We start from the raw sequence: 26,126 nt of genomic DNA, 5'->3' as shown, positions 1-26,126 counted from the left end.
TAAGAATGACAGTTGATGATTTTTTTAGTACGTTTGTTGTTAAAGTATGGAACAGGCTAAGGTCGGAGACCATGCTGCCTAGTTTTCAGTATGATAATTGTCTGGAATAACAGCTGATGAAATGAAATGTCAAATGACTGACTATTCTTACCCTTAGATTATGAAATATGGCATGTAAATTAGCAAAGTAAAAGAGCGATAATATAATAATCTATATGTTAGTTAATAATGTTAATCTATGTGTTCAAACCTGATTTGGCAGGAATATAAACAAAATTATTTCTAATTATTTGTACATTTTGAAATGAGGTTAGTTTAAAGTGATTGTTGTTAGTTATAATTAACTATGCGTACCAGGATGTAATATAAATAACAGAGAAAATACAATTTCACGTTTTATGTGTAAATACGCTTGAATATTTGAATATAATATTTAGAACCGTAACAAATATTTTATATATGAATCGACAGAGAAAATTGTCACATTTAATAATTCAAAACAGCAAATTGACAAAGCAAGAGGCCGTTCATATGCAGATATAATAACTTAGAACATGAATTAAAACATAAGTTAAAAATAATTTTTGAATAGCCACAGAAGCAGAAAAATAAATTTATATCATTTTTAATCAATTAATAATTAATAATTTTTTAAAATTATTATATTATTGTCATTTCAACCTATCCATTATAAATAGCTGAACAAAGACTTCTTCTATGACATAAAATAATATTCTGCGTCCCAACAATATATTTGAGATTATTACCCTATATCGTTAATATCTATTTATATTTGAAAAGAATATTTTTGTCTTTCTCGATATTGAGTATCATTTCTGATTAATTTCAAAATAAAAAAAATCAGTATTATAGAATATTTATTTTTGGATTTCGAGAATTATCAAATACATACCTATTATTTTTTTATTGACATGAATGTTTTTCAGTTCGAGTATATTTGATGTGTGTGTGTTGGGCAGTTTATTCTTTGGGTACTACTACTACTACTCTGTCAGTCTCTATAAGAGTCAATTATGAGTAATTCCCCCCAAGATAGAAAGCATATATTTTTCATGTTTCCGAACACAAATGCAATACTGCAATAATCAAAAACTGTTTTTTTATGCAACTTAGAATGGCAAACAAGCTGACAGCCCAATTGATGGAAAGCGGTAATAGATAGAAACAGTACCATGGACATAACAGAGTATACTGTTTTACCATAATGCCCCTATGCGTCGTCATTTCTGAGGACTAAGGTGTCATGCCTTTGTATACTGTCCTGCCCCACCCTTTAAACCGAAATACAATCAAGCAAACACACTTGCTTCATGGTAAAAACACGAGTTATAGGGTAACAAACAAGTAAGAGATTCGGTATAACCGAATTAAAAACCTCCTTTTTTTAAAGACGGATAAAAATATATTAAAGAAGCTCTTTCATGTGATACCTCATATGGCCTAATAGAAACATTTTGAAATTTTGTTAAGTCATTAAGGCACTAAATGATAACAAAAAAAAAACTGATTTTCCTTTCACAGAAAACTGCTATAAAATAAAAAAAAAACAGTTGTAGTTAATCTCATTAAACGCTATGACAGATGGACGGTCAGATGGACAAAGTCGTATCATATGGATTCCTTTATACTATTGTTGGTATGGAATCCTAAAAAAATATTGAAATCATTAAGCGATTAGGAAGCAATCAAACCACATTATACCATTTCTGACAATTAGCAGTTATTTGCACAGTGATTATGCAGTTTTTGCAAGGAACCAGACCTCACAGATATTGTTCATAATCTATGGCGATGACTTATAATTATAGAACAAATGCATTCTTAACTTGAATCTACCCTCTAGACAAAATACAAATGAAACGTATTGACAGAATCGTTATCGCTAACGAGTTAATGAGATAAGATGTACTATGTCTGTGGATGCACTGTTTTGTTCTTACTCATGTGAGCAATGATCGAAACGATTGTATCGATAGATTCCATTGCACCTTGTCTAGAGGACTGACTACATAGTTATTCATATTTGTTATTCATACTTGTATAACAAGTATTTGTATACATGAATATCTAATACTATATTTCATGACATACATTAGTAACTTATTTGTACTACTACGCCCCCTATAAACATAACAAAGGAGATCGCAGAATATACTGTGACGCTCCAGGTAAGCCCATGTTACTACTTACGCTTTTTTTTTAATACTAAGATACGCTTTTTCTCGTTGTAACTTATTTTCTAATTTTTCATTTCAATATTTAATACGGATTGGAGAGAGATTAATAATAGTTTGTCATATTGTTAATGCTCTAGGTACTGAAATAAATGCATAGTGTTATAGTACGATCGTTGGTTACTGACTTAATAATAATGTAATGAAGAAATAAATAACTCACTATCCATCAACGAAGCAGCTTGTTTAACATTTCTTATTTTTTTTTATACCACTGAGATGAAACGAGCATACGGCCCACCTGATGGTAAGCGGTTACCGTAGCCTATGAACGCCTGCATTACCAAGGGTATTACGCGCGCGTTGCTGACCCTGAAGAAACCCTTTACCCCCTTTTTGTAGAACCCCATGCTGTAATCTCTTAGGAAAACCTCGACAGGGAGCTCATTCCATAGCCTGTGTGTTCGTGGGAGAAAACATCTCTGAAACCGCGCTTTACGCGACCATCTTGGTATGAGGATAAACTCCCTGTCGATGGTAAGCCGTAAGATGATAGAAAATGATCGTGGGCATCAAATTAAACAATTCTTCTCAGCACAATCCGTTGTACAAGCAGTAGAACACGCAGAATGAGCGAAAATTTCTCCTAAGACTTAAGGGTTCGATATTGCTTGTAAGCCTAAGATCTCGTCGTTGCACTGAGTCGAAGGGTAATTAACGGAAGTAATATGAACCCTTAAAGCGTTCATATTACGTAAACATTTTCTATTTTTTCCTATTATATTTATTATTCACGTAAGATCTGCTAAGAGGAACTCTTTAAGTTTTTAAAAACATTGCGAACACAGAATATTTATGAGCATATTAGTATAAACGGTATACATGTATGCTATAAATTGCTTATATATTATTTAATCGCTATGATGCCGAGTCCTCGCGACTTCATGTTGCTGTTGGTGCTCTTGTTTACACGCCTATCTGAAGTCACAAGCGAATTGCCAATAACCAAATACACTGCTAGGGGGGAAGGGATTGTTAGTAATGAGGAAGTTAGTCCCCTTTGCTATCAGGTTATATCCACGCGATTCCTCCTGAAAACCATCGTTCCTAATTTATCGTTGAATTCGTCACGATGGGCTGACCTGCCTTTTCCTCCTCACTAATCATCCTTTGCTGGTGCCTCGCCAGTATATACCATTACATAATTATCAGTGAACAGAAGAAGAGGAACTTGCTGTCGCCAAATTCGCTGATATTAGGACCACGACTATACTAAAGTTTAAAATTATAATGAACCAGTTTAGCAACTTCGTCCACTGTGGTAACTTACAACACACGAAGGAGAGAGCCCAATATTATTATAACAATGTTGGCGGATTAAGCGGTTTGCGATTTCAATTTCCTCTTTCTAAAGTACAAAGTGAAATGTAAATAAACTGTGACAGTTTACTTGCCACTTTCCTGTAATACCGATCTATTCTGTATTAGTTACTACAAATAATTAAATACAAAGCATATGCTATTTATTCTTATGGTACCATTATTCGTACATAAACTATGTTATTCATAGTATATTTTTTATGAAACCCGTAAAGGTTGTCTTACTATTGGTATCGGCCTTAACGATGGGAGAAGAAAGAACCTGAACGCACCGTGAATAATGTTTTCTGAGACACGTTAATAAAATTGGTGATCTTATTTTTCGTCGACAGGAGGTTCAGCATCAGAATCTTCCCGGGAGCGCCAAGAAAGCTAAGATCGGCTTTGACTATTTCTACCACATATTTTGGATGATTATGAAAATTTCTTGTTCTTCTAATTTTACTTCCAGTAGTCTACGACAGATTGTACTATTCCTCTCACATATAAGTTGGTATATCTATAGGTATTTTTCTAGAAGTAAAATAACGTACTCTAACTTACGCTCTGTCGCTAAACCGCACGTTACCATAGGTTAAGGGCATAAAATAATATTTTATTACCATTTACGATTTATTTACACTTTATTGCACCATTTATAAAAATAATAAATACAGTAAATTTTAATAAGAAGTGATACAAAAGGCGGGATTAAGTGGGATTACTTTAAATTATTATTAAATTTACCAGAAGGAGACTTTGTACAAAAGTCGATTGCTTGGGTACCTCTGTCCCATTCGTGTTTCAACCGTGAAGCAGCTGTGTTTGCATGGCTGTGTTTCGGTTTGAAGGGTGGGATATGGCGTGAATTTACTAGGTACAGAGGAATAACACCTGAGTCCTCAGGAATGGCAACGCATGGGGGGTATCATGGGCGAAACAGTATACTCTGTTATGTCCATGATACTGCTCATGTCTATAGGCGACGGTTACCACTTTCCGTCAGGTGGACTGTCAGCTTGTATGCCATTCTAAGTTGTATAAAAAAAAAATAAGAAAAGTTCTTTAGATTATTTATATTTTATTGAAAAACTATGTAATTAATTATTTGTTAGTTTGTTCTAATATTAAACCTAATTTTAGGTTTATACCTAATAACGTCTTATAATATTTTAGTCATTGAATAAAACAGGTCATTATTATAAATAAAGAATATTTATTTTTCTATAAACACATTATTCTTTTTATATCATCAATGGCTCACATCATATAAATCGCGGATCGCATTGGGCTTTCGTCAACGAAGTCGTGTGCATGGATGGAGAAGAGTTCAGCGGACAGACCGCAATCGACGCCGAGACGAATCGCCCAGCGCGTGCGGCTCCTTAGCTAAACATTTTGTGCATCGAGGTCAGGTAGATATTACTTTAATCGCTAAATCACATTTGGACACTAATATACATGTATAACTACGTTCAACAAGTGTCAATATTGAGCAGTACGAGGAGGGCCGCGGGAGCGCGGCGCGCAGCCTGCGTCACGCGGGCCCGTACACGCAGTCGCCACGGCGCGCGCCCGCTGTCTCCTCACCGGGCAGAACTGCTGCGCGCCGCCACTGATCGCGCACGCGTTCTACATTTTGCAGCACGCGCACTACATTCATACCAGCCAGTTTGCGTACGTCATCCTCACTCCAGTTCGGATCGCGTAGTAGCTCTGCTAGAAGATGCGGGTACCGTGACACATCCTCTAATCCTTCAGGCGGCGCATCAATACCATCGTATCCGGCACCGAGGCCTACATGCTCTACGCCAGCCACCCGCCGTACATGATTTATATGGGATACTACGTCTTCCACCGTAGCCCTTTCACCGCAAGTTACTAATTTAGCATAAAAATTGATCATCACAACACCGCCATTGGCCGCAATCATACGAAGTAATTCATCTGGCACGTTTCGAGTTGAATTACAAATGGCTGCAACGCCTGAATGAGAAAAAACTACTGGCGCTTGTGATGTCTCTAAAGCGTCCCGCGCTGTTTCTTCGCCAGCATGCGATAAATCTACTATCATACCGAGACGATTCATTTCACGAACCACTGCTTTTCCAAATTCAGTAAGACCACCGGATGTGCCAGCTGCTCGTGCCCACCGTGTGTCGCAAGTGTGAGTAACAGTGAGATACCGCGCCCCGAGCTGATAGAATGCACGGAGTACAGCCAATGAGTCACCAAGTGCATGTCCACCTTCTACGCCAATCAATGAGGCGATACGACCATCACGATGAGCCTCAAGTAGCTCCGTCGCATCTGTTACAAGTGCGAGATGTGCTGCATTCATTTCTACTATACGCTTGATAACATCCATTTGTTCGAGAGCTAATTGCACGGCATCCCTATCCCGCGCTCCGCACGGTACATATGCCGACCAGAATTGAGCACCGACCTGACCGAGTCTTAGTCGTGGGATATCCGTGTGCGACCAGCGCGAACGCGCCCACGGCTCTAGTCCTTCAAGACCGGCACTTAAATTAAAGTCACCAATTTTGTTATGAAGAAATTTTCTAACGTTCCAGGCCAAGTCATTATGACCATCTACAAGCGGAGAATCACGAAGCATACGGCGTATAGTGGTGAGACGTTGTTCAGGTGTGGCTCGACCACCGCCACCCAAAGCGAGTGGCAACGCCAGCGCGGCACCGAGAGCGGCCAGCACTACCAGCGCTGCGAGGGCGATACGCCAGCGTGGTCGACGCGGCGTAGGTTTTTCATCTGAACTACCGGATGCCGAAGCAGATAATGAATCTGGTGCCCAACGACCGCACCTCTCTGCTACATCTGGTAGTGGGCCAGGGAACGTCATGCCCTCGGGCACTGCAGCCTGTAACATAAAAAAAAAAATTTAGTAACATTGAAATAGTTTAATTGCATAATAATTAGCATTGATTTGTTTTCTAATAGAGAATATTAGCTTTCTGCATCAGCCAGCTTATATAAATATGAGTATGAAAACTAAAACAAATTAATTTCGTACAGTTATATTGATATTCATTTGGCACAAAAATTCTTCGCAAATTACAAACAATAGAAACTACTAAATAAAGGTCCAATATCAAATATTATACAATCACATCTGGTGTAGAAAATACCCCATCCTAAAGTTAAAAGAATCGCGATCTAAGATATGTCATAGAATTAGGATCGCTTCAAATTCGACTATGGAATTCAAAAGTGATACAGATTCAGAATGCTAAATGCTTTTAAGATTTTAGTCAAAGACAGCTCTGTAAAAGATCGCCACGTTTTACTAAGACGAACCGTCCATAGAAAGTCAGACTTGACTATGTACGCGCGACTATAGAATAAAGTTAATATAATATAATAATCAAAAAATCCACTGTAAACTAATGAGAACTAGATAGTTCTACAGATAGAATACAATACAGATGTATATAGCTAATAAATAAAAAATTTTCAAAGCAAAGAAAAACATGTATACATAGTTTATTGCGTGATATATCGGGAAAGTGCAAATTATAAGTCAAGAACTGAACGTTAATATAAAACGGCTGGCCGTTACTATCGTAGAAATTAGTCTAGAAACATTTACCAATTAGAAAAGGTCTACTATAGCTTATGACAATCTAGGTGGTGTAGCAATTAAACACATCACATCACCTTGTGATGGTCGCAGCTTCTATCTCAACACAATCCAATTTATATACATAAGTAGGTATGTATATTTGTATTGGGCTGGGTGCTCTCTGTACACACCTGACATGTTTGTATTTACAAAAAAAAACTATAACTCATTTATTTGATTGTATGAATTTGGTTGTTAATTTACGTGACGTAGATGAATCAAATAAAGTGTTTATCTATCTATTTAAGTATCTCTATCACTTATATAGTAACCAAACCTAGGTTGGTATAACGCGACGCTATGTAAATTAGAAAGAAATCAAGGATCGTATACCTACCCAGTACATCTACCCAGGGTTAACGTCTACTAGAAACAAGGTTAAATGTATTTTGTTCATTACAAACATTTTACGTCGAACGTTTTAAGATGAACCTTTATAAATAACACAATAATAAAATATGATATCATATAAGAAAAGTAAAGCTTTATAATTCAGAGTGTAAGATTAGATTTATAAAAAAATTAATATATACAGGAAAATTAGAATTTACTTAAAATAATTAAGATTGTGTTCCACAAAAACAAGACTTCAATCGTGGTTAAACCAATTATTTCAATTTAAAAACTAAACCGATTTTGATAAAATATCTATGGGACCAATCGGTAAGTATATCCTTTCAGATAAAAAATATCTAAATCATCAAAAAAACTCAACCGAATTCATAACCTCCTTCTTTTTGAAAACAGTTGAAAAATTCTTTTTTTTTTATTGCATTTCATTTTAACTTTTACTTCTATCTTCTTTATCGGGATATGTTGATTAGTCAGGTTAAATAGTAGTAGCCTTCTTTACTCCAAATCGGATGTATATACTTAATTTCATAATGATTAGTTAAACCGGTATGACGTCAAAAAGAAACAAACAAACTCACATTCACGTTTATACCTATCTTCTTTGGCATTTTTATATTATTTTAAATACTGAATATTTACGATGTATTATCATAGCAATCATGTGTATAATACCTTCAAATATATCTATATACGTAAGTATAATTATTCTATTTCATAAACTCAAAATCAAAATATAGCAATGCTAGGTAAATATAGGTAAATAAAGGTATATAAATAGGTAAATTACTTAATAAAAACCTATACATATATATATATATATATATATATATATATATATATATATATATATATATATATATATATATATATATATATATATATATATATATATATATATATATATATATATATATATTGTATAGCATCGAAATTAATAAATAATTATCATTATAATTTTAACCATGCCGAGGGTTTAAATCCCAGCGAGCGAGCCACTGTGGGCCTCCGCGCCAGCTCTGTTTGTAAATGGGTCAGAGGCTATTCAGGTTCACCCCTGCGCCCCTACCCCCCTTTTACCCCATATTCTGTGTCGTGTGTGACCCTTGCATAACTGAACACGCGGCAAATTATTGTCACTGACATCTGCAGTCTCTGAATCACACCTCGGTTGCGATCTTATATTATGCTGCATAATTATTAACAGGTCCCGTGTGCTAGTGTGTTAACTACTCTCTGACGCTCCTAACTACCTCTTAAGTGGCTACGGTTATTATCTTGTTTATGATTTCGTTACGTAATTATATCTACGCGTGATACCTAGTAACAACATGAAATAACAATTTCTATCAAAAATATATTATTATATAAACATTCAATAAAACTATTTTCATTAAAAGTGATTTATTAAAAAGAGTTGCTATAAACAATAATAATAAATTGGACTTGAAAAAAAAGGTGGAGCATTTCATAAAAAAAGGCGCAATGCGTTAAACACAGTTTTCTATAGTTCTACTGCAGAGGCGTATTGTAATATATATAGTAATTATAATCATATTCAGATTAGAATCATGAACCTTTTAGCACGATCCATACCCAACATGAATTAATGGATTGAATTATGTATTAAATAAATAAACGTAATTATCATTATGTAAGTATACAAGGCAAACTGTAGTAATGTGATTTCATATTCATTTAAACGAAGATCAAGTGAATCAATTTTTTTGCTATCGCCCATCTTAACAATTTACTAAGTTTGTTTATGGTGTTTCATCGTCAAAATCATCATCATGATGAAATGATATAAAATTGATATATTATTCTAACAATGGATCCAGAAATACCTATTTATCACGAATAAAAATGGGTACATCAGAATAAGTTTAATTCTTCTTATATTTACCTATATATGATCATATCTTTCAGTAAATGTAAGAAGAATTATTAGGAATTAAGAACATTGTCTATCTAATCAATTTATTATTATGTAACATGCTATAATAAATCACATACAAATGTTTTTCTAACCCATTCGATCCGTAAAAGTAAGTAGAAAATAGCAACAGTTGGTACAGAAGGAAAATTTTTATTATATTTTTATGACCAATTTGAAAACCCAACATCCCTCCTAGAGATAACTATTAGGGATTCAATGTAGGTATATGGAAAAAGGTATCCGTAGAGCACAATTTGTTCTTATTGTATTGTGCACCTATAAACTGAGCAGTTTCTGGTTGAGGTAAGCTTAATCTATTTGCAAAATGCACACGCTTTGTCTTGCAGGTGAACCTCGGACAATTTTATGCGCTCAATTGGCTATAATGAACGAGCAACATGTCTGTAACATAGTCTGTGATGTGAACCCACCATAACAACGCATCTCACTAAACATACCTACATCTCTACACGTAGAATAAATACCTTCATGCGTGTACTATATGCACCCATGAAAGGATATAACTTGTGAAAGTTTTTACCAAAAGACTTGCCGAAACATAAATATATTACATAATTTGCAAGAAATATTTTGCTAACAACAAAGTATCAGAAATATTACGAACATTAGAGAAATGTATTTTTCGACAATGATGGTAAAGTCATAAAATTATATTAAAATCTTCATTTGTCACTAAAATAATTTAATATTTTGTTTCTTAAAAAGAGCAACTTCAATCGTCGTTTTCAAGAAGATAAGAGGAAACCTTATCGATTGGGATGAAAGGTATTGTTAGTAATGAGGTCTAATAGCGCCAACCTCTATGGAAATAGTAATAGGTCAACCTCCATACAGTTCCTCCTGAAAGGCATCGTGATTAATTCTAGTGGAATTCGTCACAATGGGCTAACTAACTTGCTTTCATCTTCACCTATCATCTTTCACTAGTGCCTCGCCAGCGTATACCGAGAACACAGGCGGGGTTACCATTCCATTCTTACATATTAAAAAAACGCACTCGCGTCAGATGAAATCGGAAACGACAAACACAGTTAGTTCATTAAATTCCCGATATCACGTATCGTATATTAAAAATGAACATAAAAGTTTGAAATAACATTTAATATTAAGAGATATTACATTCTGCTTAAATAATTGTATTTAGGTCCGATAATTAAAAATTTTATTTTGTAATAACATTATTATTATTGCTTTTTTTATACTTATGCTATATAAAAAAATATTACTAAACATAACTATCTAATTATGTGAAATCGTGTTGACGTAAAAATCAAGAATAATTTTGGTCCCATTGCATATTTCAGCCCCCTAGGTAAATTTAGCGAATAAACTTAAGATACAGATTTTTCGTCAATTACAATTTTATTCTGGTTAGGTACTAGTATAGCGACACGAGGTACAAAGTTAAGAGAAGTGGAGGGTTCGTAATGCGACCACGAAGCTTTAGAGATGAAGAAAGTTGAAACAGACGCGGGGAGGCAGGCGGGCGGAGCTGCATCGATTCGCTGCATGCTAGCCAGATACCGCCAAGGGGCTTTTACGGCCCACGGCTACTACTGCCTGCCCCCACAACCGGCATAATGTTGCGTGAAATTTGCGCCCCCATTGTTACCTTGCAACTAGCCATCCGTCCGTACCGCCTTTATAGAACGAGACCTCGATGTTCTATGGACCGAACTTCGAATAATGCCATGAATCACGCTCACACGGAACATTAATGGAATTGGATTGGGAGTAAGCATTTCTACTATAGACGGAGTTTGTGTCAGCCGAAAGAAATATTTACGATAAACTCACATCGGAAAAATAAAACGACTGTGTCAAAATTATATTTGTAGGCATACTTTTTATAATAAAAAAAAAATGTTCATATATAAAACAAAATTACCAAAATATTTAACTTTGTAACCTAAGTGATTATTTAGGCAATAAAACTGTTAAGGGCCATAAACTTTTGAACATAATTTCAGTGCGAAAAGTGGTTATCGCAAATCATTCTTGCCAAGTAGATCGTTAGATAGGTATGGTCGAGCAACAGTATTTATATTCAATAATTATTAAATCATTAGTAAGTAATATTTATTGCAAGATTCATTTATTTATTTTACACTTTATTGCAGCAAGTAAAAAAAATACAATAAATATCAATGAGAAGTGATACAAAAGACGGCCTTATCGCTAAGCAATCTTTTTCAGTCAGTCAGTCTTCTCAATGTCTTCTATCCAAAGGTAAAAAAACAAAGGGTAGATGGCGCACTATTATATATATATAAAGATACACATATTTAATAACACATATACAACAGAATAGAATGACAAAGAAAAATGAATAGAGAACACAGGAAAATAGCACTAAAGGGAGAAATAGTAGGATTTAACAGAGATTTTGAAGCTAGTGAGAGTTTGAGTGCACCGAACAGAGGTAGCTAGTTAGTTCTACAGGCTAACTGCCTGGACAGTACAGGATTTACAATAAAAGGAAGAAGAATTAGCAAGAAATTTGAGGCGGAGGTTATTAACACTGCGTAAAGTATGATCAGAAGTGGCCTCACTGAGAAACACGAGTCGGTCTTTTAGATAATCAGGAACAATAGAAATAAAAAGGATTGCATAAAGAAGAGACAGGATATGCAGATTACGATGAAAACGGATAGGGAGCCACTTGAGTTGAGTACAAAATTGAGAAATGTGATCATATTTATGAAGACCAAATATGAAGCGGATACATAAATTTTGAAGACGCTCAAGCTTATTTAATTGCTCTTCGGTGAAATCTAAATAACAGGAGTTGGCATAAAAAAGAGAGGGTAGGAGTAAGGTATGTGTGAGCGCAATTTTAGTGTTAACAGGATATTACGTAAACTTTTTAAGGCACTAGCAGCATCAAATATTTTTACTGACTTCCGAGATTTGTGGAGACCATGACAAAGTGTTATCAAAAATAATGCCAAAATAAAATAAATGCATCCATAAATAAAATTACAAATTAATGGAGAAATAAACTTTAAAAGAAAAAACTGATCAAGTGTGAGTTGAATTTATTCTGAGATATGAGATAGTCTCTAAAAATGTTTGTTTTTTATAGATATTTTTTTAATATGTTGTACAACAGCGTTGCATTAAATATACACTAACACACCAAAGGCAATAAAACTAATTTATTAGTTCACAACAAGACGAATGTGTTAAAAAAATGCAATTACCATAATATATAAAAATCAATCTATACATAAGCAAAGTTTTTTTTTAAATCATAGCGCAAGGGTGTTTACATTTCCATGTAAGAACATTATATCGCAATTTAAATTTCAACAATCCCATCTATTAATTAAAGATAACAATAAAAATCTATTGAAAAATTTAAAACTTGTAAATAATATAAGGTATATGATATAAAATTACCTCTTTATTGTATTTTTATATAACATAGACACGTAATAATAATTTTTATTTCAATTAGGAATTCGATATTTAGACCGTAACTGTGGCTAGAAACATAACCGTAAAATTTATATTAGGAGGTTTTTTTATAAATTCTTAAAAACTATGATAATTAGAAACACCTTTTTATTTTTCCTGTTATATACGTATACATTTATACACTTAAATTTTTATAAATCATAAATAAAGCTATTTCCTTACGATATCCCACGTGCACTGGCAAGTCCATTTTTTTTTTATTTTCGAGTAACTTCTTTGAAAATATCTTTTCAATTATTTTTATTACAAAATGTAAACCTGCAATGTGTAAAACACGATTGCATAAAAAAAAATCTAAATTTCAAATCGGTAGCATTAGTTATAATTGTTAAGATATAACGCTGTAATAAACATACGAATGGGCAACAAAGTCGCATCATAAAGGTTCCTTTATATCTTTTTGGCACGGAACCCTCAAAATGGAGCAGATAGGTGGACATAGGCGGGGAAAACAACATTTGCCGGGTCAGCTTGTATGTTATATATTTGGTAGACACATACTTAATTCTACCAATAGCATACATTTTTATTAACAACAGTGACACAGAAAAGATTCAAACTAATTAACGCAAGGGAAACAACATTTTATTGATCGTGGGAAAGGAATTGTTACTCGTGCTAACGAGGGCGCCCTCATTGCTAGCAATTTACCATGTCTTATTCACATCCCCGTGATTCCCTATGGAAAACATATCAGTAAATTCTTGTTGAATTCGTCATGATGGACCAACTGATGCTCCGACAGCGTAAATCGACAAAACCAGCGAGGTTACCAGTCCATTATCATTGTTGAAAAACACTTTATTAGTATATAATTTAGTATACAGTTACGTAGTATTTGAGCTAGAAAAGTACATAGGCTACATTTTATAATGAGTACATATAATTTATCTCTATTTTATTGTTTGTATGTAGTATTATGTAAAAATTATAATGTAGTAATATTATATAATATTATCAAAAATTGGACAAAAAGAACGTGTATTCTTTGTATTTATGATGTAGTATGATTTTATAATTTATTTATTCTATCTTATGAACATTATAAATGTGAAATTTGGTGAAGATGTTTGGATATTTAGAGGTTTGTTACTTAATCACGCTTAAAATGATAAATGAATTTAAATTAAATTTACTACACAGATATATATATCTTAACATAACACAGGATACTTCATATATTGTCATACACAGGCAAAATTGCGGGAAATACCTAGTTTTTAATGTACCTACGTATATATAAATATCTATATATGTTTACGCTTGAGCAAGTATTAAATAAGCATATACCTTATGGTATATGCGTAAAATTTCAGCAACATTAGGTGCTCAACCATATAGGCGTCGTTATTTTTTTAGCATGTTCTTTTTTGGATGACCGAATTTTTCAACTAGGTCATCCCTTAAAATTAGATGGTCCAACCAGCGTGTTCATGAGCACACCGTCGCTCTAATGTTCTACAAAGATAGCACAGATCGATATCTCATCGGAGCGTCTGTTTCGAACAGTGAAAATAGCGAGCTAACAACAAAAAAGATAAAACTTCTAAGTAAGCCGCGCCACCACTTTGATGTTATACACAAACGGTGATGCGTGAACCAAGGCGATATTTCGGACTTCAAATCTTCTCTAATATCAACCTAACTACCTACAGCAAAAGGAACTCATAAAATGGTTCCAGGAAAATATTTGTTAAAAGAACCGAGGAGAGCATTTACTCGCCATGATTAAGGAAGAGATATCTGATGTTTTCCTTCCTCTCGCGACAGTACCTACCTATGCGACTAGGTAACTGCCTAACACTTTCCAATAAACTATTCGTAACTAAAACTTAGCTATAATTCAATGTGTGATCATAATGTTTGTTTCTAATTATTTTGATTGTAGGTATTAACAGTATTTATCCAATAACTTCAATGTACGTATATTGTAACTAAATACTTATCTACAATTACATAGTTACTCATACAGTTTCATTTAATAACTGTAAAACAGTTTTAATTACTTACTTATTAACTATAAGAAAGGGAGGAAAGAAAATTGTGAACAAATATTGACGTATTTAAGATTATTTTCTAGAAAAAATATTATAAAAGCTAAAGATGAAGTCAGTTTTTCTTATATGAAAAAACAACAAATTCTCTATTAGTCTTTTACTTTATTGTAATCAAAACGTAATATGCGTTTACCAATATAGTAAAAGAGTCAACTAGGTTCTGATTCCTCCTTTCGGAATAACAGATACAATTTAAAATTTTCAGAGGTTTTTATTACATCCAAGCATCAAAAAGTTTGTAAGTCCGTTTTTTTATTAGCAAAGGATACTAGATACAAGGAAACCCATATCACTCATAACCATATTTAAAGATATAAATCTACCCATTTATTACGTCATTAGGAGAATACGATACTATTCAAATTATTTCAATAAAATTATATAATAGAGAAGATGTATTAGACCAACTTAATATTAAAAAAAAAAGAAAAGTATTGTATTTAGTATTAATCTGGATAAACTCTGAAAAATATATGGCTAGAAATGGAGCGAATACTGAAATGATTGCAAATAGGGATAAATAGAAGGGAAAAACATATTACGCTGACCCTAAACGATATGGAATAAGAGCAGGAAGGTTATGGTGTTTAATCCAACTTAAGAGTAGCGCATGTTATTTTAAAGGGGTTTAAGCAAATCATGAAATACAATTTGAGCTCTTCATAATATGATCTTTATTGTTATTGAGTAGTATATTGACAGACTGATGAAAGTACTATAAAACTTCTGAATCTAAAAACATAATCCTTAGCGATGAGTTTAATCACAGTTAACCACTAATAAATAAGAATAATGATATCCCAAAAAATTCCATTAACGTCGCAATACTAGATACGAGACTGGGTATAGATACAAAAAATATAGATCATATCTGTGTGATGTTTTCTCAAGAATAATAAGTTACTTTTACTTATATATCTTAATTGTTCTGTATAAAAAAATAACAGACTGATGACAAATAATATATTTTTAAGTAATTTCTTATACTACTTACTAATTATTTAGAAACAAGTATATTCTATCTAGATAGGAACTGATAAAACTAAGGTCAGTACATTTACTCTGTATATGTAGGAAATCGTGACTTCGAATCTGGGTGACAACAAAAATTTTGAATTTTCAAAGTTTTAAATTTTAAAAGTTTCGTAAGCACTTGGCGTGAATTTACTGGGTACGGAGGAATAACACCTGAGTCCTCAGGAATGGCAACGCATGGGGGTATCATGGGCGAAACAGTATACTCTGTTATGTCCATGGTACTGCTCATGTCTATAGGCGACGGTTACCACTTTCTATCAGGTGGGCCGTCAGCTTGTTTGCCGTTCTAAGTTGAATGAAAAAAAAGCACACATTATATTTTAATGTAATAACTAGCGGTTTGACTTAAGCGTACTCAGTCAGACTTCTGCTCGCGTCACAGTCGCTCATGACTAAGGATCAGGAATTGATTCCGCAATTAGTCAAGATTTTTCGATCTTATTACTAACTAATAACTCTACAGTAATCGAAAACAAAGACCTCAAATCAAATTAACTCAAGTAAAAACGGTACACTCGACAAGAATCGAGTGTGAAGCGTGTAAGAATTCAACGTGGATTTTAACACACTCGACAAAATGTAGACATGCCGAGTGTTACATTGACCACAACGGCAACAGACGGCAAATACCTCTAAATAGCATTAAGATTACATTCATTCAAATCATATTTACTTTTAATAGAAAAAATAAACAAGATTTGGTTTGTTTACTAAAGCTTCACTTTTTAGAATGGCAGTATGTCAGTATCTAATGGTATGTGTAAAACCTTCACTTTCTATTTCGTCACATGATAAATGAAAAACTATGGTAGATAGGTACTAATCATTTGTTTTTGTATATTAAAAATGAATAAAGATCACAAAAAAACCCTAGTACTTTTGTATCAAAACCAGTTATTTCGATCTAAAAACTAAATTACTGAATCTGTAAGTTGATAATATTTAGATAATAATTTTCTAAATCAGTTTACAACTAACGGAGTTATGAGGTAACATCAAAACAATAATAAATAGAATTGAAAATCTCATTCTTTTTAAAGTCAGTTGATAAATAACCTCACTGATCTTTTTTTAAATATTTCACACATTTTTTTTAAATAAACGCACCTATGTTTACCTAAGCGTATGTTGATGAAATTATAAAATAATTTTATACCAGTACTTAGATAACACAGAAAATCATCAAGTACAACGGAATTATGCGACGAGAGAAATGCTGTACCTCGTCTTTTTTCGTGTACATTTTGTGAAAGTATTTTTTTGGCGAGAAAAACATATCCTTCATTTATAAATTATCCATTCATATATTATCTACATTCATTAGAATAGTTACTATGTATACAGGTAGACAGCAAAATCCAAAGAAATGCATCATTATCACATGGTTAATGCAACTTAATACACGAATACAGTGGAAAAAGGAATTGTCAGTAATGGGATCTAACAGCTCCGTTGCTAGTAATAGAGTAATGTAATATAATAATGTATTACTAGAAATGGTAACTATCTTGGTTAATTTTTATGGAATTCGTCACAATATACTAACTGACCTGCTTTCTTCGTCAACCATCATCTCCCAATGGTACCTCGTCAGCATATATCAATAGCGTAGGGGAGGTTACCATTTCATTTTCACCCATTAAAAAATTACCGAAAATATGTTTCCCCACTTTTATTCAACATATACGTAGGTACATGTGTTTATAGTCAACAAGCAAAACGTACCGTAACAGAATAAATTAAGTTTAAACATATAACAGAAACAAATCAAGCCGTCGCACAAGTGAATTTGCGACCGGTAGATACATAGGTACATACTATATACAAACAAAAAATAATGAGATCTAACAGTAGGCAAAATATCCGTAGCTAGTAAATATTACTGACATTAACATAAGAAATATGAAAACAGACAACAGTATACTTTACAGTGATGTTTTTCTCCATTTTGCCTAATATAATACGAGGATAATAATATTGTTATATCCAGTAGCAAAACGTTGATACCTACCATTTAGGAAACATTAAAAGTTGGAAATGTAGGCTGTTACTGCAATATAGTCAAATAAGATGGAATAATTTTTCCATTTAGTTATTTGTCAGAGGTTACCACACTCATTTTAATTTTTACCTACGCATATAATTTATTCTGTAGTCCAATTGAATATGACAAAACTTAAACTTTTCTACATTTGCATGTTGCAATATTTTCCCCTAAATTTTAAATTCATTCTAAATAATAAAATATATTAAATAAAAAAAGAACAATGATCAAAAGAAACAGTGGACTGAGTTTTTATTTTACTTTCTAACTCAACAGGGAAATTACTACTATGCAAAAATAAATATCATTGGATTGCCTGAACGAATTACTTACTTATTGCCTAGGACAACCTAAATTATACTTTACTTTCTTAATTTTAAATACGTTAATCCAGAGATGATGGTTTATTAATAAAAAAAAAAATACTTTGTGCTTAAAATAAAGATGAACTGTATTAACAATGCTATCATGACAACAATGCAGCTAATCTACTAAAGCGTTCATTAAAGTTTTTTTTTTTTTCAATCTGAACAAAGTTACGAGCATAACTACTCGTAGTTACTCAATAAAAGTGTCGTACTGCACATCTAAAAAGAGGACTTTCATTATATAGTACAAAACTACATAACTACATATTTAGTCACGCAAGTATGCAAAAGGTACATAGCCAGCTAGCTATCACAAAAAAAAATAATTTTGACATAATTTTTTCTTTCATTATTTTTATCAAAATTCTTATGTTTCTAAACCGTTTTGGATAACAATTATATTAAGAAAATTATTTTTCATTGACCTCGGTTTTCATTGAATAGGCGTATATAAGGGAGGAGGTCGTCTGGCCGTATGGTCCCGGCATAGAATAGGCCACACGCTTTTGGATATCGCAATAGGCGACTAAAGAAACTTAATGGTAAAGGAATGGGCAGCAGCGTCCCACTTAAAACATCGTGGCAACTACTGGCAAAACTCCCGTTATGGAGAAGGCTATGTTTAGCTGTAGATAGCTAACTCTAGCTTTAAGGGGCCAAGCCCTCCTCCCCTGTAAAGTAACCTTAAATACGCCAATGATTTTCATGGTACTCATAATTAAGCTTCATTAACCTTTTTTTATGATCTTCATTTATTAGGTTTTTTATGTAACTTAGAATGGCAAACTTGCTGACGGCTTGTTGGAAAGTGGCAACTGTAGACATGAGCAGTATTATAGGCATAACAGAGTATACTGTTTCGCCCAAAATATCCCCCATGCGTTGCGACGTTGAGGACTCAGGTGTTATTCCTCTGTACCACGTAAATTCACTGCCATTGCCTTTCAACCGACAACCGATGTGAAAGAAAGGTTCTTGAGTGGCGACCGCGTACGGGTAAACGCAGTGTACGACGATCGCCCACTAGTTAGAGTAACGACCTGAAATGCATTGTAAGGAATCAGTGGATGCAGGTGGTTCAGGAACGTTCTTTGATAATGTTATCAGATAATGGCTGAAATGATGCCACTCTCCAAACCGAAACACAGCCATGCAAACAACTGTTTCACGGCATAAACACGAATGGGACAGAGGTGCCTAAGCTAACGACTTTTGTACAAGGTTCATTTGAGCACTAAACTAATCTATAAGAAATTAAAGTTAAACTAGAATTTCAAGCCTAATAACCTACTGTTATAGTAGTTTATTAGGCTTGAAATTCTAGAGTTCTCATCGTGTACATCTGCAAAATTCGTTAATTGTACCGTATGACTTAGGTAAATGTTGGTATAAATTATTTACCAAATATATTTCTCCTGCTGATAAAAAGATACCAAAAAAATCCTACCAAAATAATCGATATAACCCGAGAGATCGGTAAATTGAATTGGCAATGGTCCGCCTACGGAGCCAATCGAAAAGTGAAAATCTAAAAGGTACGAATTAGGAAACCCGTCACCCATAATCACACTGAATGTATCTTTTAAAGAATCATATCATTTTAATAATAGATTTTGTTCTTTTTTCATAAAATCTAGTTAATTGATTCAGGAAATGAAGGTTCATTACAGGCAATACATATTAACGTTATCTAAAAATACAAAAATGTTACTTAGTAACTACAACTTACGCATACTTTCCCTATTTATTATACGTACCACTTAAATAACAAAATATTTTTTTTATGATTTAAATGGTACGTTATTAATTATTAACAATAAAATTAATAATTATTAATTTTTATTTTCCACTTGTCTAATAATGTTATTAATTTGTAGAAAATAACCACAACTTTGCGTGGTCGCTTTAGAAATTAACGCCATTTAGGTTGTTATTACATTATATACTAATATAAATATATAATATATTTTGTTTGTTATAGTTATTAACAAACAAAATATATTTTTATTCGCACTCGTAAAAGAGTTATGTTACTATAAAATATAAAAAATTAATATACTAAGAGAGATACATATATAAATACATACTTATAACGTAATATAATAAGAATAAAAAGTAAACATATACAGTAATATTACAAATCATGAATCATTTTCAAGTCTGCAACTTGAAGCCGAAACCGAAATAAATATTCAATGTGATTCATCTTTGTTGCCTAACGAAAACAACACCTTTCGAGGCGGCTTGTGAATAGCGTCTGTAATAGTAAGTAGCTCGTGGGTCAGTATGGGAGAGATAGGGCGGTAAATCCTTTTAGTGCTATAAAATTGAGTGCCGCCTGAATTGAGATGTAAAGGCGATCGTAGGCTAGAAATGAGTGCACATGGTGTAAAATTTTATTACGCCTCGATCTAATAATGTTCCGTGGTAAGAATGTCCGCTATGACTTTTTTATTTGATTGTAGCAATGAAGAATTGGCGTGGGCCCTTTATAAATTCACTAGTGATCCGACCCAGGTTCGATTGGGTAAATGGAATTTTCGAATATAATATTATGTTACTTGTTGAAAATGTAGCATTATATAAATGAAATAATTATTAGAATCGGTTAAATAGTTTTGGACGTTGTCCATTATAAACAGACAGAAATCAACAATCAAATCTTTCCTCTTTTTAATATTAGTATAAATATATATTACTAGTATTACATTGACAACTTTCAAAGTGACGTGGAGGCTGGCAAGTTTCTTTATATAAATAACGTCTAGAGTTCGATTCTCGGCCAGACCAATTTAGCAAATACGCTCTTCTTGGAATTCTAGATTGTCCTCCCAGATGTCCGTTGTCGGGTTTCTCATAAGATAGAGTAGGTGTCCTTGTTTGATTACGTGTGATATATGATAATTATGTAATTGTATAGCTTTTATACATTACATAAGTATAACAGAATTAAATTAATATCATAAAAGTAAATTAAATTTCAATAAGATAAATAAAATATAATCAAAATAACAATGTAATCAAAATAACAATACCATGATTTTCTCTATCACTGAAAAAAATATTTTTAATTAGTCATCACTAATGAAGAGAATAATTGTATTCATCCAAAATGTAGTTAAATTATTTAACTACATTTTAGATGGATATACGTCACGGAATATGGAATGGATATAAGTAACTTATGAAAAATAATTTTACTTGCATTCTTTGCTTTCCAAGTGACAGTCGCCAAGTAGAGGTCATTGACGTTGTTATTAATTTAGCATTCATTAATATGTATGACAAACATTAGAACTGTAATTTTATTATAATATTTATAATGTAGGTATATTTCTAATAGGTAATTTAATTTGTGCCTAAGTAGGTGCTATTTTCTAAATAGAAATAGAAGAAAAATGTTATAAAAGCAAAAAGAAATAAAGAAGATATAATGAATGAAATTAAAATTTCATATGAATTATAATAAATACAGGGAATTATAATAATATTACAAAATACACAAATGTTTATTATATATGAATATACATGTATGTATAGCGATTGCAACTAAATACATATTCATTAGATTATTTTTAATAAATAAGTTAATTAAAAATAATACCTTAGATTATAAAATAACAAAGAAAAATTCAGATTTAAAATAAATGCAATACGTACATACTTGTAGGTACTTACACAGGTATCTACCAATTCGAAACTTTGTATCAAGTCAAGTTGAATGAACCTGGTAAATGAAAGCAAAACCCTCGGAGTGAAATGAAGCGTAGAGTAACCAGAGACAGACCTTAGTGAAGTAATGTAGCGCTTTGTTTTCTTGTTAAAATAAACTGAAATGAATTTAGGAGAATATAATAACAAATATATTTTTGTTATACTAATTATAGGTATCTTCTAGTGATACTAGTAGGTATCTATTTTTAATAGTACCTATTATAATAAATGCAAATATTCAGTTTTTGTTAATAACTTTTATATCAAGATTTATTACGATATCTTTCATATATAGATTTGTTCCACAAAAAGTAAATAATCATACAGATTTTAAGTATGGCAAAATTTGGTTTCACGTGATTAACAAGGGGGACTACCAATTGTATTACTGTCAGTCATCAAAAAAAGAATAATCAAAAGTGATTGAAACAGACGAAGAGATTAATAGCTTAACATAAATAAACACAAAAAAAAACAATCGAATTGAGAAGCTCCTCCTTTTGGAAGTCACTGAAAAACTGTCGCTAAGCGACTAACGCACCAAGTAGGACACAAACAAACAAACAAACTTTCACATCAATATTAGTAAGGATTAAAGTGCTTGTGTCATGTGTTTTTGTTCCAATAAACCTGTCATCAACTCTAGGTATATATACTTATTCTTGTACTGATCTTCATAACTCGTACACTGGGCACCTACTTCAAAGTTTGTTTGTTCGGAAGCTTGCCAAATAGGACAACCGCCAGGATTTCAGTAAATATAAATGAAACCAGACAAGTGTGAGTTGAACTCGCACAGCTAGGAATCTGTATTTATAGTAATCAGTAAATACGTTTTTGCTTTCTTTGTATTATTTACTAGTTGTCCTCCAAGCCTTTGCCCACGTGCATTAATGTATAAAAATATTCTGTGGGTTAAATTAGGATATAATTTACCTCTGTGCAGAATTTCATCTAAATCCGTTCAGCCGTTTAAGCATTATTGAGTAAAAAATATACATCCTCACTGAGTTTCGCCTTTATATTGTTAATTTATGTAGTAATCGTAGGATGAAGTAGGAAATAAAATACTATTTAATTCGCTTATTTATAAAACCTTAAACATTTAATAAACCAGTTTTAGCCATTGAAGTTGTCTTTTTATTTTTTATATTTCGACTGAAATCGTAATAATTAACATCCTATGAAGGGAATATTCTACCGGCGATACTGAACATTTTCATCAGATAAACGTGGGTCGAAAAACAACATTATCCCTTATATAACACAATTATAAGATGAATTTTGAGAAATACTGAAATTAAACTTTATTTTATTTATTTAACCTAACGTAACAAAAATATCCATATTTCATCCAATTCATATATTAACTTCAAGTAAATCAGGTAAAGAATATACTTTCTCACACAAACTTACACTCCTATTTTTACATCCTTATGAGCTGAATTTCGAAAAATCCTTATTACTTGTGTAAATCATAAAAGGGACCTACTGTTAACATTTAGTAATTCAAACGTTAGTAGTTTCTGCTATGAATCAGTCAGTCAGGGTTTTCTCTTTATAATATAGTATAGACTGTAACGATAACAAGTCGTGTTTATTGGCCGGAATAAAAAGTAGCCTGTATTCTTCCCTATACCAAACATTAAGCGATTTGTTGAGCTCTAAGGTGTCAAAAGTTAACAAACAAACTTTCACAATTTATAATATTATTAATTTCCATATTTTTTAATTAAAATGTAATATATATTATTATTTTATTATTATGTCAGCCTTTAACTGTCTATTGCTAAAAATAATTCTTCCCTATAAGGGGAGTTTTGTCAGTAGTTGCCACGCTTAGCAGGCGCGTTGACAACGCAGTTAGACTTTGGTGTTATTTTAAGAGGGATGCTGCTGCTCCTCTCTCGACCATTAAGTTCCTTTAATCTCCTCTTACGACATACACGAAAAAGGAAGGGGTGACGTATTCTATGCCGGGACCACACGACGTGATATATTGATGATATTTTGATATAACAAAATACAATATTTTATAATGGTTGTATCCAATGATTTTATCGATGTCAATTAGAATAAAAAGTACCCTATGTTCATTTAGAAGATAGAGTATGGGATTATCAATAACGGGGACTAGCGACCCCATTGCTATCAATCAAGTCAGGTCGATCTCCATGCGTTTGAAACCATCGTGGTTAATTTCTGGTGAATTTGTCCCAAAAGTCCATCTGACTTGACTTCATGATAATTAAAACTTATTATCCCTCACTGAAACCCTACCAATTTAAACTAATAGCATAGATGCAGTTGCCATTTTCTTTTTAACTATTAAAAATCTGGAATTTAGTCCGTCTTTGTGTCACATGTTATTCGTTTAGTCGTTTAAGCGTGATAGAGCAACATTTATTCAAATATCTTTACAAACATTCATATGATTCTTATTTATTTATGAATATTGTTAAAAAATAAGTACTAAGATACATTGTTACTAAATCTTACATGAATGAAGTATTGCAGAAAAAGAGAAAATTATCTATATGGTAAATAAATTTATTAAAAACATATTGTTCAAAATCCCCGGATTTGGTGTGTAATTAAAGAAAATGGTAATAGATCCTTAATTATTTATGCATTTTTGTTGTTATTACTGTTACTCCCATAAATAAAAAACATCACAAGTTTTATAATCCCCGATGGTTGATTTATCAAAGAGATGCATGTAGTTGGTAGTTTAAAAGGTATTTTAAGTTATAAATTATACCTAGACGAACATCGTGCAAAATATAATTCATATGAAACACCAAAAAGTAATAAATAAAAAATAACATACATAAACAATAAAAAGTAACATTATACACACAACAATTACTAATTAACACTATAATGCACTAATGACAAATGTATCGCATTAAACGAAAGTGAAAATACAAATTTAGTGAACATGTGCACACGAAAACAAATCGGTATGGAGGTGATTCTTCTACAACAAGTAATGTAGTGATTCATGCTATCTAAGGTCCTAGTTCAACGCACGCCAGTTACAAAGGCATTAAACATACGTGGGCGTGCGGCGAGGTGAGCGCGCGGCACAGACAAGCATGCGCCGCTGGCGCCATCTGATAGTCCATGTAGTTGCCGTAGCCCATGTGATCGCAGGTGCAGGCGCAGGTTTCGATGTGCCGCCGCAGCTCGAGCTCGAGCTCCCACGGCGGCTCCATTAGCGCGACGAGGCGGGCGGCCGCACGCCGCGGCGAACCCGCGCCTCCGCGCGCTGCGAATGCGGCCCCGGGCCGGGCGCGGGCCGCACCTGCGCGACGCCACCTGTCTCCCCGCCCCCTGCCCGGCGTGTTCCACCATAAAAGTTAACAGTTAACGCGGTCCAGCGCCGATGGCGCAGCCCTCGCAGTCACAGCGAGCTCTGGACACTCCGGCTGCACAGCAGCGAACCGCGACGAGCGCGGGTTGTAACGAGTTAGCGCACATAGCGTAGCGGCTGGCTGCCGGCAGGGGAATGCCGCGCGCTACGAGCCCAGCCGAGCGCCGAGACCCGGGCGGCCCGGCCGCGCCGGCGCGCCGAGCTCCACGTGACAGGACCGCCCCCGCTATTCGCCGCACAACCAGCCCGTGCTTTCTCTACCGGTGGCTGGACATCTTTCACATGTATAACCGTTAGCCTCAATTAACTCCTCAGCATAATAACATTAATGGAAAATTGAAGTCTCGGTTAACTGATCTGATTTTCAGAGAAGACATAGTAATAAGTAGATGCTTATTTGCTTTTACCGCGTCTTAAAACTACTTACTTTGTATCTTACATCTTACAAATATTGCAAAACGCAGAACAAAAATAAGTATGATTAATAAATATCTAGAAGTGCAATGTACTGAAGAACTCATATTCCAAGTTGACTATTATT

At 33.3% G+C, this 26,126-nt stretch overlaps 1 protein-coding gene across 1 annotated transcript; it reads right to left on the bottom strand.

The window, feature by feature from the left end:
• Window positions 1-4,764: 4,764 nt before the first annotated feature.
• Window positions 4,765-25,738, bottom strand: LOC113521503 (dipeptidase 1-like). Its single transcript, XM_026907044.3, has 2 exons — window positions 25,269-25,738; window positions 4,765-6,435 (listed from the first exon to the last, which is right to left on the bottom strand). The coding sequence occupies exons 1-2, from the start codon at window positions 25,425-25,427 to the stop codon at window positions 5,092-5,094; spliced, it is 1,503 nt and encodes a 500-aa protein (XP_026762845.1). The 5' UTR covers window positions 25,428-25,738; the 3' UTR covers window positions 4,765-5,091.
• Between the last annotated feature and the right edge of the window lie 388 nt (window positions 25,739-26,126).

The sequence above is a fragment of the Galleria mellonella genome, unplaced genomic scaffold (genome assembly GCF_026898425.1).
Source record: "Galleria mellonella isolate WM207_F2 unplaced genomic scaffold, CSIRO_AGI_GalMel_v1 utg55, whole genome shotgun sequence".
Classification (NCBI taxonomy): Eukaryota; Metazoa; Arthropoda; class Insecta; order Lepidoptera; family Pyralidae; genus Galleria; species Galleria mellonella.
Note: the sequence above shows the minus strand (reverse complement) of the source record. Positions and strands in the feature narration are given on the sequence as shown.

Excerpts from the sequence above, each read along its gene's own strand:
- LOC113521503 (XM_026907044.3), bottom strand. The coding sequence starts at position 25,427 with ATGGAGCCGCCGTGGGAGCTCGAGCTCGAGCTGCGGCGGCACATCGAA. Across the intron at positions 6,436-25,268 it reads TCACCTCGCCGCACGCCCAC|GCTGCAGTGCCCGAGGGCAT; the intron begins GTATGTTTAATG and ends TTTATGTTACAG.